The sequence below is a fragment of the Amphiprion ocellaris genome, chromosome 7 (genome assembly GCF_022539595.1).
Source record: "Amphiprion ocellaris isolate individual 3 ecotype Okinawa chromosome 7, ASM2253959v1, whole genome shotgun sequence".
NCBI lineage: Eukaryota > Metazoa > Chordata > Actinopteri > Pomacentridae > Amphiprion > Amphiprion ocellaris.
Window position 1 is genome coordinate 32,818,042 of NC_072772.1, and position 20,086 is coordinate 32,838,127.

A 20,086-nucleotide genomic window follows, 5' to 3' on the forward strand; every position below is an offset into this window, starting at 1 on the left:
GCCACAACAGCAGCGTTGGAGGCCAGACGGGCGGCTGGGAAGCGAGGACAGAGGAGGACTGGGAATAGAGTGAGAGGACAGCAGGGGAAAAAGTGTGAAGGATAATAAAAGGAGAGAGCGGGGAGGCGGAGGGACGACGCTTTCATTACTCCATCAGTGTGGCTGTGATTTATTGTGGTTACCAACGGCGACAGTGTAGCAGCAGAGAAGGCGATAATAATAACGCTGAGTGGTTTAGAGGAGAAAACATAACGACTGACAGCTCAACACACACACACACACACACACACAAACACTGTAGTTCACTATTATAGTTCACTAGTATTAGTATTAGAGTACACTATTACAGTTCACTCTTATAGTTCACTATTATAGTTCACTGTTAGAGTTCACTCTTATAGTTCACTGTTATAGTATAGTAGTGGGTTTGTCAAGGCGACTTATTGGAGTAAGATGTTTAGTTTTTATCATTAATGTTAACAAAAATGTGAACATCAATATAATCTAAAAATCCAAATATTCAACTTATTTTTGCTTGAAAAATTACTTTTTTATGTTGCAAGTTATTATATTTTGCAGGAAGATTGTTTGTTTTTGTTTTTGTTATTTGCATTATTGTTAAGTGTCTTTGACTGCCCAGAGAAACGCTATACAAATAAAATGTATTATTACTATTATTGCTAAAAATCTACCAGATATGAGTGTTTATTTGCACGAAAATTCTTACTGTGTTTATTCTGATGTGGTTTAAACGGACAGTGTGGGTGTGTGTTTGTGTGTTTTCTGGCTGTTTTTATTGCTGTTTAACAGCATCAGAGATCATATGACACACAAACACATGCACACAGGTGATTCCTGCTCTTTCTTGCAGCTCCATGCAGAGATCAGAGCGTAGAAATGTTTGATCTTTCAGTGTTTGAGCAGCAGATTCTGTATCCTGAAACACATCCTGTAGTTCAGCGGGTCAAAGCTCAGAACCAGAACCAGATCTGTCGTCTGGCTGCAGGAAAAACACACAAAAAGTCCAGAAATAACCAGATTATGATGATTTAACTCAACTTCTCTGCTCTGTTAAAATCATCTTTGTTAATTTCCTTTGATTTGGCACAAAAATAACCTTAAAGATGTCATAAGGATGAATAAAATCATCTCATCAAAGCTGCACTTTGTCGCCTCAGATTGAATTCAGTGGAAGGAAAACTTTGTGTTTCTGAGCAGCATAAGCAGACTGTGGAAATGAAACCATTCAGCGTCTCATTTTAATACAGCTTAGTGGTTTCGGTTGTTCATTAGCGACCCGCCGGCTGCTGTGAGTCCAGCAGCGTTACTCAGCATTTTATTCTATGACTCTGTGGTGAAGCAGCACCAAAAAAAGAGTCAGATTCAGACAGATAATAGGCTCAGATGGGATTTACAGGCTTTTTAATGATCTTTTTTTAGAAGTAATGTTTGTCTACAGTTTGTTTATAATATAGAGAGCTGAGGTAATCAGAAAAAGATTAACCTGTAAGTAAATGTGTGATAACAGATAGTGTTGTAGGGTTTTTTTTTTATAGCTTGTAGATGCTGTTTTTTGTCTGTAGCTCTGATTCTTGGTCAGCGTTTTGTCAGCAGCACAAACTCCGGATTGTATCAAACTCACCAAAGCACAAAGAAGAGCTTTGCACGGCCTTTTAAATGAATTATTAATAGAAATATTAAATGACATAGGAGGGTGATGAGCCATCGTGTCTGAGTAAAGTTCAGGGTTGTTGCAGTTTGGACTCAGGTTTGTGGCCAATATTTAGCATTTTTCCTGATTATCAGCGTCTGTATTTTCATTGACAGATAATCAGTGAATTAAATGCTCTGCTTCAGGTGTGATCAGCCTCCTCTCTCTGCCTGTCGTCACTCTGTGGTCTCAGAAACGTCTGAACAAGAAACGCAAACCAGGAAGTTAGCTACTCTCACAGCGGCTAACGCTACGCTAGCGGCTAAGTTTGAAGGCAGATTAGCCTGAAACAGAGTCGGGAAAGCGGTAGTTTTAGAAAAGATCTGGACCTTAGTGGACAATAAAAGTGATTTTTTTCTTTTTACATATTCACTCCCTTATTAATAAAGAAGTCTAGTTATGAATGACAGCTTCTCTGCTATTGCATGCTGTTAAAACGTTACATTTAATGTTTGAGCTTCCAAATATCGGTCGTCGTTCTTTCTTGATCACTAATAATCGACCCTAAAAGCTCATATCAGTTGATAAAAATCTGTGCAGGAGCAGGAGTAGCATCTGATTGGACTTTTTTGAGCTTTAAAATGATAATTTTATAGAAATAAATGCACAAAAGATGCCTGACATGATTGGTACCTGTGATTTTCTTTTTTTTTTTTTTGCCTGCCTTCGGTGTTACTTTTATTTTTGTTTTTCCAAACTTATTATTTATTATTGTCAGTATTAGCCAATATTATTAGAAAGATAAGATAAGATGAGATAAACTGTATTGATCCCTGACTGGGTAAATTTACATGTTCCGTCAGCTGGATAAAGAAGAAAATAATGTAATTTTATTATGGTTTAAGAGCCATTAAAAAAAAAAAAACACCACAGATTTTTGATGTTTATTTACCGTTTTTGCCTTTAAAACAAAACTGCTAAAAAAAGAATTTCATTGTTTTATAGTGTAGAATTTGAGATTTTCAGAAACATAAGACCTGAATTCTGTGTTTTTAGCACTAACTGTGCTAAGATAAAATAAACTTTATTGATCCCTCATTGGTTAAATTTACATGTTACAGCAGCTGGATAAAGATGAAAATAGTGTAATTTTATCGTGGTTTAAGTGCCATATTTTTTAAAAACACAGATAGTTTACATTTTTTAATGCTAAAAAAAGAAGTTCATTGTTTTATAAATGTACAATACGAGACTTTCAGAAACACTGGGTCTGAATTCTGTGTTTTCACCACTAACTTTACTAAGATAAGATAAAACTTTATTAATTTTCTTTGCCAATGTTGCCAGAAAACAGAATTACCATGACGGAAAAACAATAAAATATAAATACGTAGCTGAAATAAGACAAGGACAGAACAAATAATAAGTAAATTGGACTCTGAGGTAGCAAAAATTATAAATATTGCACCTGAAATTGAAAACTGACACAGGATGAAGTAATATTGAAATACTTTAGATACTGTGACGTTGAACTGTGCAGGTTTAAACTGGTCGTTTTTGTCTTTTTTCTATTTTTACCTCCATCGTCTGAGGTTTCCTTCAGGCTGCGTTGAGTCTCTGGAGGCGAATCGTGAATCTGCTGTTATGTATAGAGCAGAAAATGGATAGCCAGGAGTGTGTGTGTTAGTGTGTGTGTGTGTGTGTTAATGTGTGGGAGTGTTAGTGTGTGTGTGTTATTGTCAGACTGTGTCGCCTGAGGCCGAGCGATTCCTGCACAGCTGAGTCTGATTATCAGAATAAAGGTGATGAGCTGTGATTGATCCAGAGACACCAGGTGGTTGAGGTTCGGCAAGGAGAACGGAGGGCAAATACACACTAGTACACACTAATACACACCAACACACACTCAAACACACATCAGTCACATGCACATTGTGTAGTATTATGTATGTGGCGGCTGTGGTTGAGCTGTCGTCTCTTATCTGTAATCCAGTCTTGGGTTTTGATACTTATTTTAATTAGTTGATGTTATATTATAATGTTACATCTACCGTCCACTACAGGTTTCTACACTGTAAAAAAAAAAAAAAAAAAAGTTTATTTTACGTTAAGATCCAACCAACTGTGGTCATCACAACGCTACCATAAATTTACTGTGAAACATTTTCTTTATTTACGGTAAAGAAATGTATTGGTACTGTTGATTTGATGGTTTAAAAAAATGTCCTTCATTCTATATTTTACAGTAAAAATTTAGTTAATCCTTTAAAATTCAAATTTTGCAAAAATACAATATCAGTTTTATTTTTTATTATTATTATTATTATTGTTATTATTTGTATATACATATATATTGTTATTGCTCATTTTTGTCTATATTTGGGTTTTACAGATTATATATATATAAAAATGATACATTTATTAATTATATATGTATAATTATTTCTTATTTATATATACATACATAGTATTTTTTTAATTTCTAGATTTGGGTTTTTCAGATTTTTATATATAAAAAATATTATATATAAAAATTCCATAAAACCCAAATATTTTTTTAAAAAGATGAGCAAAAATAATATATATATATGTATATTTTAAAAAGAAAAAATAATGATTAAATTCATATATCTTTTTGTATAATATATAAAATATATGTTTTTGCTAATTTCTTTTCTACATTTGGGTTTTACAGATTATACATATATATATGTATATAATATAATTTATTATTTTTACACACACACACACACACACACACACACATATATATATATTCATTTTTTTCTGTATTTCGGTTTTACAAGGTTAAAAAAATAGTTTTATTTGAAAATTTACTTGAAAATACCTATAAATTAAATATAATTATATATTAATTATATATATTGCAGCATTTTCCACTATCAGCACAACAGTTAGAGTATTTAACGTTTAATATGTGTATTTTTAGCTAAAATTGTGATTATAGCTCTCACAAATTTGAAACGACGTGTTTGTTATTAACACAAAATTACATTTGACCGGTGCAAACTGTATTTTTTACATGAAATCAATGCAAAAATCGCCATGTTCTAAATATTACGGTATATTTCTGTTATCAGCACAACAATATGTACATTTAACTGTGAAAAATTGGATTCTGTTTGAGAAATAAGTGCAAAAATTACAATGGTGAATGACATTTTTCCATTAAATAACTATGAAAGAGTAGGGAAATGTATTTTTTACAGAGGAAAATTTTTTTAATACAGTTTTACAGTGATTCAGTGTTATATAAACTGGATCAAACTGAATTTTACCGTCATGATGTGACAGTTTTTCACCATATAACATTTTTTCCAGTGTACTCTGATTCTGGATGAGTCTCCAGCAGCTTTATTTCTCTAAACCTTCATGTGAACCCGTTATTTTCATGTTTTCTGCAGTCAATCTGACTGTTCCCACGTGCTCTAAAGGGAGAATGTGCAGAATGATTTCACCACACGGGAGACGAAGTGAAAAATGTTCGGGGATTCGGGGACGTTAAACGTGAAGCAGTTCATTTGAACATTTGAGATGAAGCTTAATGGCAAAATAGACCACTGAGCAGAGGAGGAGGTTTAATGTCCTTTATTCTTCTAGAGCTGCTCATTTTGCTCTAATATTCATGCAAGAAGAAGGGAATAAAGAATGTTTCCTCAAATAAACATTCTTTATTCCCTTAAAGCAGGGGTGTCTAACATGGGGACGACTTTATAAAGAGTAAAATTCCAGGGAAGACATTAACTGCAGATTGTAAATGAGTAAAACTATAAATTTTAAATAATTTCTAGACCTTGACAAGTTATGATCATAAAGTAAAATAATAGATTGCTCATTGTTCATTCGTCGTTTTGTGTCTCATTTTTATAATACTTTGTCTTATTTTATGTTGTTTGTTGTCTTTTTTGTCTGATCTTTGTCATTTTGTGTTTCCTTTTTGTCTTGCTTGTGTTTTTTGTCTTATTTTTGTCATTTTGTGTTTTGCTTTATTCCTAGTTTTGTGTACCGTTTGTGTCGTTTTGTTTTTTTGTCTTGCTTCTGTTGCTCACTTTTTTGTCAAATTTTTTCCGTTTTTTGTTTTGTTTTGTGTCGTTTGTCTCATTTTTTGTCATTTTGTTTCCCGTTTTTGTCATTTTGTGTCTCATTTTTGGAATATTTTGTTTGTAGTTTTTTGTCTTTTTTGTCAGATTTTTGTCGTTTGTCTTATATTTTTGTCATTTTGTTCCTCGTTTTTGTCGTTTTGTGTTTCCGTTTTTTGCTTGTGTTTTTCATCATTTTGTGTTTTGCTTTATTCATTCTATTGTGTATCGCTTTTGTCGTTTTGTATCATGCTTTTGTCATTTTTTGTCTCTTTTGTGTTGTTTGTCCATTTTTTTGTCAGTTTGTTTCTTTTTGTCACTTTTTGTCTCTTTTGTGTCATTTTTTATCTAGTTTTTTTGCCGCGTTGTAATTTTTTATCTAATTTTTTGTCCCTTTTTTGTTTTGTTTCGTGTTGTTTGTCTCATTTTTTTGTCATTTTGTTTCTCACTTTTGTCGTTTTGTGTCTAATTTTTGTAATATTTTATTTGTTGTTTTTTGTCAGATTTTTGTCATTTATCGCATTTTTGTTGTTTTGTTTCTCACTTTTGTCATTTTTTGTCTCATTTTTGTCCATTTTTTGTCACTTTGTAACTTTTTTGTCTCTTTTTTGTTTTGTTTTGTGTCGGTTGTCTAATTTTTTGTAATTTGATCTCACTTTTTTCATTTTGTGTCTCGTTTTTGTCATTTTGTGTCTCACTTTGTAATATTTTGTCTTGTTTTTGTTGTTTTTTTGTCTGATTTTTGTCATTTATCTCATGTTTTTGTCATTTTGTTTCACGCTTTTGTCATTTTTTGTCTCGTTTTTGTCCATTTTTCTGTCGCTTTGTAACTTTTTAGTCAAATATTTTGTCTTTTGTTTCGTGTCATTTTTCTAATTTTTTTGTCATTTTGTTTCTCGCTTTTGTCTCTTTGTGTCTCATTTTTGAAATTTTTTTGTCCTGTTTTTGTTGTTTTTTGTCTTTTTAAAGTCAAATACTACTCATTCAGTTGCAGATACCTGTGACTAAATGTTTTGTAGCTCCACTTTCACTGTAAAAACGTTGTATAATCCAAACAGCAGCAGCGTTTCATTTCTTAGAGCGTGTAAATCCACTGGTTTGCTGTAGTTTTTCCTCTTCCTGGTTCCTCTACAGCCCACTTTGAGCTCCATCACCACACAGAAAAGCTCTGTAATGTTGTTGGCTGTTATTCTCTCCGGGGAGGACGGCTAAGTGCATGTGCGTGGCCCGGTTTTAGCTGTGCACGATGACATTTACTCGAAATGGCGATGCTGTTTTTCTACCGGTTCGGGTTTTAGTGACAACTCCGAGTTTTGTTTCAGGGGGAGAGCGAGCGAGAGGTCGGAGGAGGGGAGGGATGAGGGGAAGACGAAGAGATGCACGGTGAAAAAGACAGAAAATAACAGAGAAACAGTGCAGAGAGGCTTCAGTTACACTTTGAGTTTTTCTATTTTACTAGAAATCTTCATCCGTCAGTCACATTTGCACATTTAATACACTTTTATTATCAAAATACATGAACTTAAAATAAATAAATGCAGTGCACAAAAAAGCTCATTTCAACACTATTGTTTTGTCTTTCTGATGTGTTTGTTTGACATCTGTTTATTGTTTTCTGCTTTTAGTCGTTGTTTGTGTGTTTAAAGGTCGGGCTGGGGGATGGAAGGGGGCTGGGAGGGAGTCGGGGGAGAACATTTTTCATCCTGAGTTATCTTATGAGGCATTTCAAGGACAGCTGAGTGCAGAGGGAGGTGAACACAAGGATGGCCACCAAACATGTGAGAGGAGGAAATACCGCTGCATTTATTTATTAAAAATATAAAACATATAAAAAATAGAATCACACTGAAGAGAATCACCTTCTATAATTGGGTTTCTGGTGTTTAAATATGATGCGTTGCAGCCAAAAAAGACTATTTTTATTCTAAATATTAAGTAATAACATCAATAACCTACATTTTTATGAATAGAAATTTGTTTTTTCACAACTTTTGACAGAATTTTTTTTGCTGTAATTAAATGAGCAAAAAGGGAAAAATACCATATTTTACAGCTATCTGCTATTAAGAAAATGTTTATAGATTGAGGATTTTTAAAAAGTCAGTCATTTTTAGACAGTTATTTTACATGTTTCCCTGTTTAAAACAAAAATCCACATCAGTAAAAATCTGAATATTTGCAAACAATAATAATTAGTTCTTTTGTGATGTTTGACTATAAAAATGACACAGTTTTGCTGTATTTAAAATGGATAAAAAAATCAATATTCCATAGATATTTCTGTTAATTTTAAAGAAAATCTATGTATATTAAAGACTAGAATTAATTTATTTAAATCAGTTAAAAATTAAAAAATAGTTTAAAATATAAAAATAAATACATTTTACTGATATCTGCCATTAAAAAATGTTTAATCATCAGTCAGTCATTTTTCAACTATTATTGGACATATATTACCTGTTTTGTTAAGTTACAGATAATATTTAATATGTTAATGGAAAAATAAATCCTCCAAGAATGAAAACAGGCCACAACTGTAAATAATGTCAACATAAAAAAAATCTGTATTTTTGAAATTGTAATTTATGATGATGTTCTTTTACAATGTTTTACCATTAAATTGGTTTTACTGTTTTTAAATAATCTAAAAATATATATAATTATTTTTTAAAATCCATGTATATTAAGAACTGAAAAACTATTATTTTACAGATTTTCCCTGTTTTTCAAAGTTACAGATAATATTTAGTAAAATCACATTAAAATGAGAAATAAATTACATTTTAACCATTTAAAAAGATTAAATCAAAATGATTTTCTTTGACAATGTTCGACCATAAACTGACGCTGTTTTGCTCCATTAAAATCAGGTAGAAATCTGATTTTTTAACAGATATTTGTGGTTATTAGAAAGACAAACTATGTACACTAAGGATTTTTTAAAAAATTAGCATGGCACTGTTTTTACTGCATTTAAATCAGTTTAATATGTTGTCATATTACATCTTTTTTTCTGTTTTGTTAAATTACAGATAATGTAAAGTAAAATCACAGAAAAAAAGATGTTGATTCATATGTTAACCATTATAAAAGATCAAAACTTCCAAAATCTTACTACCTGTCTCCCCCGCTGCTCTCTCCTCATGGGCCGGATCCACACCAGACTGCCTCTTACTGTGCACTTCACATACTTCACACATCACTGTATATAGTTAGTCTTAGGCACATATAGGGACACAACAGCTAGGGCCCCGAGAGCAGGTGGGGGCAGGAATGATGGGCTCTGTGGTGGGGCGGATGGCAGGGCTCTACGGCCTTGTCTCTTCCCCATCACCCTCTTGCTTGCCTCCCCTGCTCTCTTTCTTTTTAATGCACCACATACACTCACAGCTTGGGGGTAGGTCTGGGACGGCTCGGGGAACTTGGGCCAGGGTAGGCTGCAGAGTAGCCATCCTCTGTGGTCCTCTGGCCTGCCCCCTGGACGCCTCGCCCAGCCTCCCCACTTTTAATGCACCACATGACACTCAGGGTTACACTATCACGGTGCAGGGATAATGTCTCCAGTCTGGGATCGGGAGACATATTAACAGGGAGTAATGGGGGAGATTTCACTAATATGGCCTCGCTGGTGGGACCCGGCCCCCTTATGGCTATGGGGTGGCGGGGGTGGACCATCATCCGTGTTGCTGTGGCTGGGGGGTCCCCGGGACCTGGGGGCTGTGGTCGGGGGGGGTTCTCCTGCGTGCCCGACGGGTCCGGGCAGGTGCGATGGCTCTTGGTGGGCTGCGGGGGCTGGATTGGCCGTCCTGGTGGGCGCTGTGGCTGTACTGCGGGCTGGTGGCATGTGGTGGCTCTGTCCTGGTGGGTTGTCAGGGCGCATTGCGGGGGGTGGGGGCCCTGGGTGTACTGCGCTCGCCTGGGGCCTGGTGCGGGGGGTATGCGGGGTGCCTCCCTGTCGGCGTCGCCGGGCCCCACCACACTGTCCATTTTTACCCTCTGGACTCACATCGGGTCCCGGCTCCGATTTCCTCTGGCCGGCTCCCGGTGGTGGCCTGCCTTGTGATGGGCTGGTTGCCATCCCTTCGGTGGGCCGCTTGGCCCCTGTGTCTGGCTTCCTGGCTGTGTGGGGCCGTTGGCCCCCTCGGGGGAGGGAGGGGGGGTGGGGGTGGGCGGGTCGGGTCGGGTGGTGGGGTGGGGGGTTTGGTGGGGACTCGGGTGGGCGGGGTTGGGGTTTGGGTGGCGGGTGGGTCCTCGTGCCCCGGGCCACCTGGGTCGGTCTGGGCGCGCAGGGGGTGTCAGTAGCTGCTCCCTCTTGTTCTCCGGGTTCGCGTCGTTCACGGTGGCCCCGGTGGCTCTCTGGGGGTGCCGCCCTGTGGCTCCTACGGCCCGGGGGGAGGGATGCCCTGTTGACTTGGGCCTGCCTTGCCGTGATTGCTGTTCTGGGCTTCGGGGTCTTTCACACTTGCATGTTTGATCAGGTCTCGCCAGCTACTGCCGAGTCCCATTTCAGCGATTGATGGGTCCCGCCAGAATGTGCTGAGAATCTCTCCAGAGTCTCTACCCTAAACTCATTCTCTCTTGCACTAGTATCCTCTTCTGGCCTATTCTATTCTATTCTATACTATCAAGACACCCACAATTATGGTGCTCAGTACCATTTGTTCATTTATTATTGAATCTCTTTTTCTTTTGTGTTGGTTTGGTTTTCTTTTCTTTTTTCAAATTTTTATTTATTTATTTTTTTTTATTGATGGGCAATTAGTAGTTGGGCATAACACACCACCTTACAATCTTTAATTGCAATAGCACCACCTGTTATTTTCTATCCCTGTTCATCCTGTTCGTCCTGTCCAGTCTTTGTTTCCCCCACACATCACTGAGGTGTAGCACTGCCCTCCCTGGCTCATAATAGGGAATTCTAATAAAGAATGTCTGCTTAGCTTTCAGGGAGGGCTGGTGATGGTCACACACATGCACTAAATATTAAAATATTTGGCTGCAAGACTAAAATATGCATCAATCTCATATAATGTTGACTCCCCTTTTGTGGAGTTAAACAATGAGAACAAATGCAGACAAAAAAAGAGAAAAAAAAAAAAAAAAAAAAACTTCCAAATGCTAATTTGTGCTTTTATGATGTTTGACCATTAAAGACATTTATTCCTGTATTTAATTTGGCTAAAAACATCAATATTTTAGTGATATTTTTGGTCATTTTAAATAAAAAACTGTATATATTAAGGACTAGAATTAGTGCTTTAATGATACTGTTTTTAATTTATTTAAATCAGTTAAAAATGTTGCTATTTTTCAGATATTTGCCAGTAAGTGATACAAAAAGGGCCCATTCAAGGCTGACTTTTTTCTTTTTTTTTTTTACAGTTTTTTCTGTTTTAAGTTACAGATAATATCTAGCAAAATCACAAAAAAGTATTAATTTACATGTTAACATTAAAAAAACACAATGTTTTACTGTAAATAAAAATAACTAACATAAATGTTATTTTCCAGAAATTTGCTGAAAAAAAATGATGCGTTTTAATTTTTGAAAAATTATTTGTATTAAACTGATAATTTGCAGATTTTTCTTTTTTTGTTTAATGACAGAAAATAACCTGTATAATAACAATACGTTTTTAAAAAAACTTTTAAAAAAATGTCAGCTTTTCTCTGCTTTGCTAAATTATGGATAATATCTAATAAAATCACAGAAATAAAAATTTAAAGAATTGTAATATTAAACTGATAATTCACACATTTTTCTTGGTTTGTTTAATTGCAGAAAATATCCAGTAAAATGACAATAATAAAAAAAACTGTGCACATCAGTGGTAAAATAGTGATTCATCTTTTTACAACATCTAAACTGTAAAATTATGCTTTTTTTCTGCATTTAAAACATTTAAAATGTGATTATTTTACAGATTTTTGCTGCTATGTAAAAGAAAAAATTATATATATTAAGAACTGATTAAAAAAAATTTAACTGATAATTCACAGATTTTTCCTTGTTTATTGTTAAAATACTAATTCACCTTTTTACAATGTGTAAACTTTAAAATTACACTGTTTTTCTGCATTTAAATCATCCAAAATGTGATTATTTTGCTGATTTGTACCGTTATTTTCACAGTTTTTGAACATTACAGTTCATTTTCTGCCAGATTTTCACCATCTGGACTCAGTGTTGTGACTGAAATCTGCACGTGAGAAGCTGCACGTTTTAAAATGTGAGTTTTGTCCCTCTGGGACCCCGTCGTCGTGTGCTTTGATTCCCTCTGGGGTCGACCATGCATACAGACGTGTTCCCTCCTATTGTCAGCAGCTCTGTAGATCAGCACCAAACGGCATGTTAATGTCCTGTGGACACAGCTGCTCTTCAGCAGGACACACGACGCATGTTTTATAGCGGGAGACATGAAGAAAAAATGGCATTATAGTGTCATTTTCACCCATGGTTATTTGTATTTTTTAGCACGTATGTAGCTTAAATCGATGCTGCAGCTTTAATTAGTTAATTTGTGCTGCTTGTCCTTAGATTGCGCTCATTTTATTTACCCAACATTTTTAAAAATAAGCACAAATAGAAGCTGATTCAATGCAAGCAGCAATAAAACCAAAGTAAACAGAGACAAAGCAACCAAAAAGACGCACAAAATAACATGAAACAGACACAGATTGATGCTAATTCAATGAAAGCTGAAATCAAACAACTTTTAGACTCACAAAAGGATGACTAGACACAAAGTGGCTGCAGAGAGACACAAAACAACAAACACGAGACGCAAAATGAACAAAAATGGAAGTAAAATGACCACAAATACACAAAAAATTACTAAAACTGACCTAAAAAGGAACACAAATACATGGAAACCCAACGGAAAGACAAAACACCTAAAAAAACCACACAATAAATATGACGAAAATGTGCAAAACCAATGTAAACTGACACAAAACAACCACAAACATGCACAGAATGACCAGAAAGATATAAAAATTGCTGCTAATTCAATACAAACAGCGATAAAACAACTTTTAGACACACAAAAGGATGGCTAGATGCAAAATGGCTGCAAAGAGATGCAAAATAACAAACACAAGTGACGCAAAATCAATAAAAATACCTAAACAAGACTTAAAAAAGAACACAAATGCATGGAAAACCAATGGAAAGACAAAAGGGCTACAAAGACACACTATAAATATGACTAAAAGGTGCAAAACATCAAAAAAATAAATACAAAATCAATGTAAACTGACACAAATCATCCACAAAGGATCCGAAATAAACATAAATAGAAGCTCATTCAATGCAAACAGAAACAAAACAACTGAAGGACGACTAGATGCAAAATGGCTGCAAAGAGAACAACCACAAGAGGCACCAAATGCCTAAAAATACACAAAAAATGACTATAACTGACCTAGAAGGCAACAAAAATGCATGAAAAACCAATGGAAAGAAAAAACAACAACAACAAAAACACACAATAAATATGACTAAAAGGTACAAAACAACCAGAAACAGCAGCTTTGCTTCATATTTAGAGCCTCTCGTCTGACCAAACACCATCCTGGACGTGGTTTTTAGCATTTTGTTTGAGGGTTTTTTGCTTTTTAAATTGAGGAACACTGTAAAATATCTACTCAAGAGTGAGAAAGCTCTTCTGATAGCTGCAGGCTCTTCTAGCAGATTGGAGTTTAAATTACCACCCAGTCGGCTGGTTTTTATGTCTGAAGTGAGCGTTTCTTGACACCAGGATGTCCGGAGTCTTTTTTTGGTTGAAATCACGCTCGAAAACGATGATTATCATAAAACTGAGCAGAAGCCTCTTGATTTGCTTTGAATATTTCTCACCTCTAACCCTGCGCTCTGTGATTTTTTTAAAAAGTTATTTTTATTGTCCTGTTTCCAGCCGTCAGGCAGGAGAGAATGTTTTTTCTCTCACTCTCATCACAGAGATTTTATTTTAAGCTTTGCTATTGTAAAAGTCTCTGATGGTGAAGACAGGCGCTGCATCATTCATGAGCAGGAAGGAGCCGGTACTTATTGGGTTTTTTTAGCTTTTAGTCGAATTATTTGTGCGTGTTGAAGACTCAAAACTAACCTAATCAGAAAACAGACCACTGTGTTGAGGTTTCATGTCAGAACAGCCTTTTTTAAGTTGTCAGTGTTGTATTTTGCACTAATATTCAACAATCATGCACCTAATGAATAAGATAATGATTTTAAAAACACACAACCATCTTTATTTTTAGAATAAATGTAAATCTGTGCACGTGACTCACTTCTTCTATCAAATGTCCTGCAAACGATGCAAAAACATTACTTTGCTAATGTTAAATATACAAATTCACTAACATAGTAAAGGCCTTCACTCCAAATAATCAGGTTTGATAATCAAAAAATGTTCTGCAACATATTTGATGATTTTATTCTAAGAAACAATTTTTTATTATGAAATAATCAAATAGAGTTTATTTATGGGATGATTAGAAACACAAGCTGCAACAGAATAATGTGCAAAACATCAAATAAGGATAAAACTTGTGATATTAATTTGTAAATTTAAATAAAAAATATGATAAAATATTAACTAAGCAACTTGCAAAATCAATTTCTGAAATTCTGAAAAATATTTTAAAAATTATAGAATATACTGTATATAAATAATAAAATATATTATATAAATATATACAAAAATAAATATATAAAAGTACACAAAATATATTTTATTCTAAGAAACAATTTTTTATTATGAAATAATCAAATCTAATTTATTTATGGGATAATTAAAAACATGAGCTGCAACAAAATGATGTGCAACATCAACATCGAGTAAGGATAAAACTACAATAAAATCAATTTATAAATTTAAATAAAAATGTGAAAAAAATATTAACTAACCAACTTGTAAGTTAAATTTCTAAGATTCAAAACAAATGTATATTAAACAAATAAAATAATATATTTTTTTTTATATATATATATATATATATATATATATATATATATATATATATATATATTAAAAAATGTAAAATAAATATGAAATATTATGACCATTTGCAGCAGCTAAAAGCCATTAAAAATAGATTTTTTTTCTTGAAAATATCAATGAAGACTTTTCCAAAGCCTCCAAGAATTTGAATTATCAGATCTTCGTGGCCAAATGTGCAAAACGTTTATACTGTTTCTGTTTATATTTGGAAATGTTCTGCAACATATTTGATTATTTTAATCTAACAAAACTTGTTTTCAAGAGACTATTTTTTTATAAAGCAAATTTATCATCCTGTTTCCAGCTATTAAAGTGACTGAAAGGAGAGAATATATATTTTATTTGCTCTCATCACAGAGATTTTATTTCAGGTTTGCTGCTGTAAAATGCTCTGTAATTGTGGCTGTTTCAATCTGAATTTGCTTCAGTGTTTAAACTGCTGTGGATAAATAAGGGTTAAGCAGTAAAAGATGGGGATAAGAAGTAGTCTTTCTGTCCTGTGTATGTTTAAATACGTCTTTAAGCGCAGCACAGACTTTACTCCGTCCTTTATTTTGCAGCCAGACGATCCAACAGCTGATTTTTCCATCTTTCTGTGTGTCCTGCAGGGCGTCGGGCGCGATGGCTAATGCCTCCCCAGACCTGGACAACGCCGAAGCCCAGCGCCAGCTCAACAACAACAACCGACCAATCAGCTCTGGGTTCTGGGAGACGGAGTGCACGAGCTCCAAGCTGTTCGAGTGTTCCAGGATTAAGGCCCTGGCAGGTCAGAGGTCACAACGATCGATGCACCCAAACACATCTGCATCTGCTGTATTAGTACATTCAGGACATGGTGTCTGTTTTAAGATTAAGATTCTTCATAGTTTGAAACTTTGGTCATGATTTATTCACAGCTTGAGGTTTAGAAATGATGGCAGGAATCACAAAAGATCAGTATTTTAAGGTGGTGGCTCACGGTTTTTTCATCCCACACATCTAGTATCACTCATTTTATGCTTTTAGTGGCAAAGTGTTAATTAAAAAAATCCTGCTCCTCAAAAAAAAAAAAACAACAGAATACACATCTTATATTTCACATCTCACACTGTCAAAATTCAACATGTTCAGGTTTAATTTTTCAGCAGTTTATGGTTACTTTTGCAATTTCTTTTTCAAGCTGTGTTAAATTACAGATACAGAATAAATAGCAACACAGCAGAAAAAGCAACGTATTTATTTACGTTAACTTTACAAAAAAAACTAAACTAAAACAAACATAGCAGTAAAAACAACTGTAAATAATCTGCATTTTTACAAATAATAATTTATGCATTTACAAGTTTTGAACAGAAAATTAACCTTTTTTTTTAACTGTATTTAAATAAAACTGAACTTTTTTTTTATTCAACATGTATTTGCTGTTATTTAGAAGACAAATTATTATCATATTTAATTATACAATAAAATTATCATTATATTACTTTTAATAAAATTATGTTTCATAAATAATTTTTATATATTATTATATTGACTGTTATTTTACAGACTTGTTAAGTTGCAGATAATTTTCAGTAAAATCACAGAGTAAAAATTATGAATTTGTATTTTAATTGTAAAAACATTTTAAAAAGTGAAAAAAATGGTCAAAACTGTAAACGTACACATTCAAAATTAGTAGTTTTGCAAATAACAATCTGCTCTTTTACAATGTTTGAACAGAAAATTACACCTTTTTATTGTGTTTAAATAAGCTTAACATTTTATTGTTTGTCATATATTTGCTATTATTTAAAAGAAATATTATTATTATTGTACTTTTTTACTGTTGTTTTACAGACTTTACCTGTTTTGTTAACTTACAGATAATATTCAGTAAAATCACAGAATAAAAATTATTGATTTATATATTAATTGTAAAAAAAGAAAGTAAAAAACTGTAAACAATGTCCACATCAAAAATGTTTATTTTTACAGAGAGTAATTTGTTCTTTTACTTTGTGTGATCTTAAAATTGCTCAGTTTTACTTTATTTACATCAACTAAAAATAAAATTATTTTACAGATATTAGCTGTTATTTTCACAGTTTCACATTTAGTGAATTTTTCAGTGTTTCACTGTATTTCTTTTGTCAATGTAAACAATTTTTTTACAGTGTAACTTGATTTGATTAAAGGATTTAATGCTTATTTCTAGTTAATACTATATAGGATAACACTTATATATAATATATATATAATAATTTTCAATATTATTCAAGCTGTCATGCCCCTTTATGTGGTCGATTTTACCCCTAAAAACTCATCTCTGTGTATCAAAGTGGCCTTTTAGAAGTATTTTTTCCAATAAGTTTATTTTTTTCTTTCATTTAGATGAACGGGATGCGGTGCAGAAGAAAACTTTCACTAAGTGGGTTAACTCCCATCTGGCCAGAGTTTCCTGTCGCATCTCGGACCTGTACAACGACCTGAGGGATGGATATATGCTCACCAGACTGCTGGAGGTCCTCAGTGGAGAGCTGCTGGTGGGAAAACGCTCAAACACATCATAAAATCACACCGTGCTTCCACCTTTCTGATGTTCTCAAACCAGAGTTTCATCTTAATCATCTTTTAAACTGTGTATTTTATTAACTATTTACTGCTTTTTGGTATGTTTGTTTTCCCTTTTTTTTAAATTAGATATAGTAAATCGTAAAATTACAACAAAAGCATTCATTTACATGTTAGATGTTGACTGTAAGAATACAGAAAGAAAAAAATTACTATTTTTCCAAATAGTAATTTACAATAACAATGTTTTGTCAAAATGTATTTTCTTTTTTTACTGTATTTACATAGATTTGTAGTTGGAAAAAAATTTTTTTTGTTGTTTTTTTACTGTTTGTAATTCTAACTTGTAAACTATTTTTTTTCTGTTTACAAAAAAGCTTTAATTTCCATGTTAAGATAAAATAATTATTTTTCAAAAAATTTTGAATAATTATTAAATTTTATTAATTAAAGGACATTGATGTGTCAGATATTGCTCAGAAAAAACATCAAATCGCATAACACAATGCAGTGAGTAAAAGTAAAACACAACAAAGTAATAATTTAAATCAAATACACTATTTGTACTGTAAATCAGCAACAGTATGATTATTAACACACACACATTATAATATAAATAGAAATTATACTGTCGTATTAATGTTTCCTTTAAATGAGCTGTCACTGGATGGGAAGCATTGAAAGGGCTGCATAAAGCTTGTTTTTTTCCCAGATCAGAATCATTTTGCAATCTTTTCCTCATTTTCTGTCACTAAAGTTGGCAGCAGGCGTAAAAAATTAGCAGTAAAATGAAACCATTTGTTAAGGAACTCAGGTGTTAGAACTGGATATCCCCTGAGAAGCATGAATATGAGAGAAGATCTGTCTCTAAACATAAAAATGACCAAAAAGGCATCATGTAATTGTAATGAATGTGTGGTTCTTCCCCCAGCCGAGGCCTACACGGGGCCGTATGCGGATCCACTGCCTGGAGAACGTGGATAAAGCCCTGCAGTTCCTCAAAGAGCAGCGAGTTCACCTGGAGAACGTGGGTTCTCATGACATCGTGGACGGAAACCACCGACTCACGCTGGGCCTCATCTGGACCATCATCCTTCGCTTCCAGGTAAAAAACAAACGGCGTGCTGCTGAGAAAAATATGAGATGAGAGTGTTTTAAAGCTTAGCAGCGATGAAAACCCAAATGAATCCCAAAAGGCGCCTCATAGAATCACAACAAGATAGAACCACAACAACAAGATAGAACCACAACAACAGGGCCTAAGGTTGATAGAAAACTCTTCTACGGTTTCTACAGTTTCATTTAGCATTGATCCAAAACGATGTACATCTGAGAGGAGATACAACACAAGTGAGGATCTAGTCAGGAGAAAACAACCTGGATAAGAGCCATAAAACAAGTTCAGGTGTGATAATAGGACCGTGATGTCTACAGGAAGTGCAGGAGGTAATTGGAGTATTTTGAAGTCTTTCAAGTGTAAAAGTGTTCAGTGAAGAGCTCTTTAAAGGTCTTTAGTCTTTTCTTAAAGACTGGGAGGGACTCATTCCACCACAGAGAACCCACAGAGGAGGAGAGTCTAACTATCAATTCCTATTATCACACTGGGTTTTTAGTCTTTTCTTAAAGGCTGAGGGAAAGTAACTGGTTCCAGCACCAGGGAACCACAGAGGGAAAGGACTGTCTAATTCAGGTCTACACTCGACCCACAAAAGGTGCCTGATTCAACCACCAAATTAGTGCCGATTGATAGCTAAACTCTTCTCCTCTTTGGTTCCGGAGAAGAGTCTAGATAGACTGAAGACCTTTAAAGAGCTCCTCACTGAACACCTTTGCACTCGAAAGCCTGCAAAAAGCAAAAAAAAGAAGAGATGCACACTTCCTGTAGGCACCATGGTCCTATTATCACACTGGGTCTTTGGTCTTTGACTGAGAGGGATTCTGCAGATCAAACAGACTTTGGTAACTGGTTCCACCACTGAGGAACCACAGAGGAGAAGAACTCTCTCATTCAGGTCTACACTCGGCCAACAAAAGGCGCCTGATCCATCCACCACAACAGGACCGGTCGATAGCTAGACTCTTCTCCTTTGTGGTTCCCCAGTGGTGGAACGAGTTAACAAACTCTGGTCGATCTGCAAAATCCCTCTCAGTCTTTAAGGAAAGACTAAAGACCTTTGAAGAGTTCTTCAGCGAACGTTTTTACACTTAACAGACTGCAAAAGCAAAAATTTAAAAAAAAAGACTAAAGATCGTCAAAGAGGTCTTTACTGAACCCCTTTATACTTGACAGACTGCAAAAAGTGAAAAACTAAATAAATGACCTCCCTATTACTTCCTGTACTTCCTGTAGGCACCAAGGTCCTAACACATTGGGTCTTTGGTCTTTTATTGAAGACTGGAAGGGACAGACTTTGGTAATTTGTTCCAGCACTGATGAACCACAAAGGAGAAGAACTCTCTCATTCAGGTCGACACTCACAAAAGATCCAACCACCACAACAGGACCGCTAGACTCTTCTCCACTGTGGTTCCCCAGTGGTGGAACCAGCTACCAAACTCTGTTCCTCTCAGTCTTTAAGAAAAGACTCAAGATCTTTAAAGAGCACTTCACTGAGCACCTTTGCACTTGAATAGATTTGAAAAAGTACTTTCTGTAGGCACCAAGGTCCTATTATCACACTTGAACTTGTTTTATGGTTCTTATCCAGGTTATTTTCTCCTGACTAGATCCTGGCTTGTGTTGTACCTACTCTCAGATGTACGTCTCTTTGGATAAATGAAACTGTAGAGTTGCAGATTTC

General features: G+C 34.6%; 1 protein-coding gene across 5 annotated transcripts in view; it reads left to right on the top strand.

Annotated features, from left to right (window-relative positions):
• Positions 1-20,086, top strand: part of LOC111583325 (spectrin beta chain, non-erythrocytic 4-like) — a 136,003-nt gene that overhangs the window by 7,269 nt on the left and 108,648 nt on the right. For all 5 annotated transcript variants that reach the window (XM_055012470.1, XM_055012471.1, XM_055012472.1 and 2 more), the window contains exons 2-4: positions 15,362-15,519; positions 17,106-17,257; positions 18,217-18,390. In XM_055012470.1, the coding sequence (XP_054868445.1) occupies positions 15,375-15,519; positions 17,106-17,257; positions 18,217-18,390 (471 nt within the window). In that variant the 5' untranslated portion in view covers positions 15,362-15,374. The remainder of the gene's footprint in view (positions 1-15,361; positions 15,520-17,105; positions 17,258-18,216; positions 18,391-20,086) is intronic.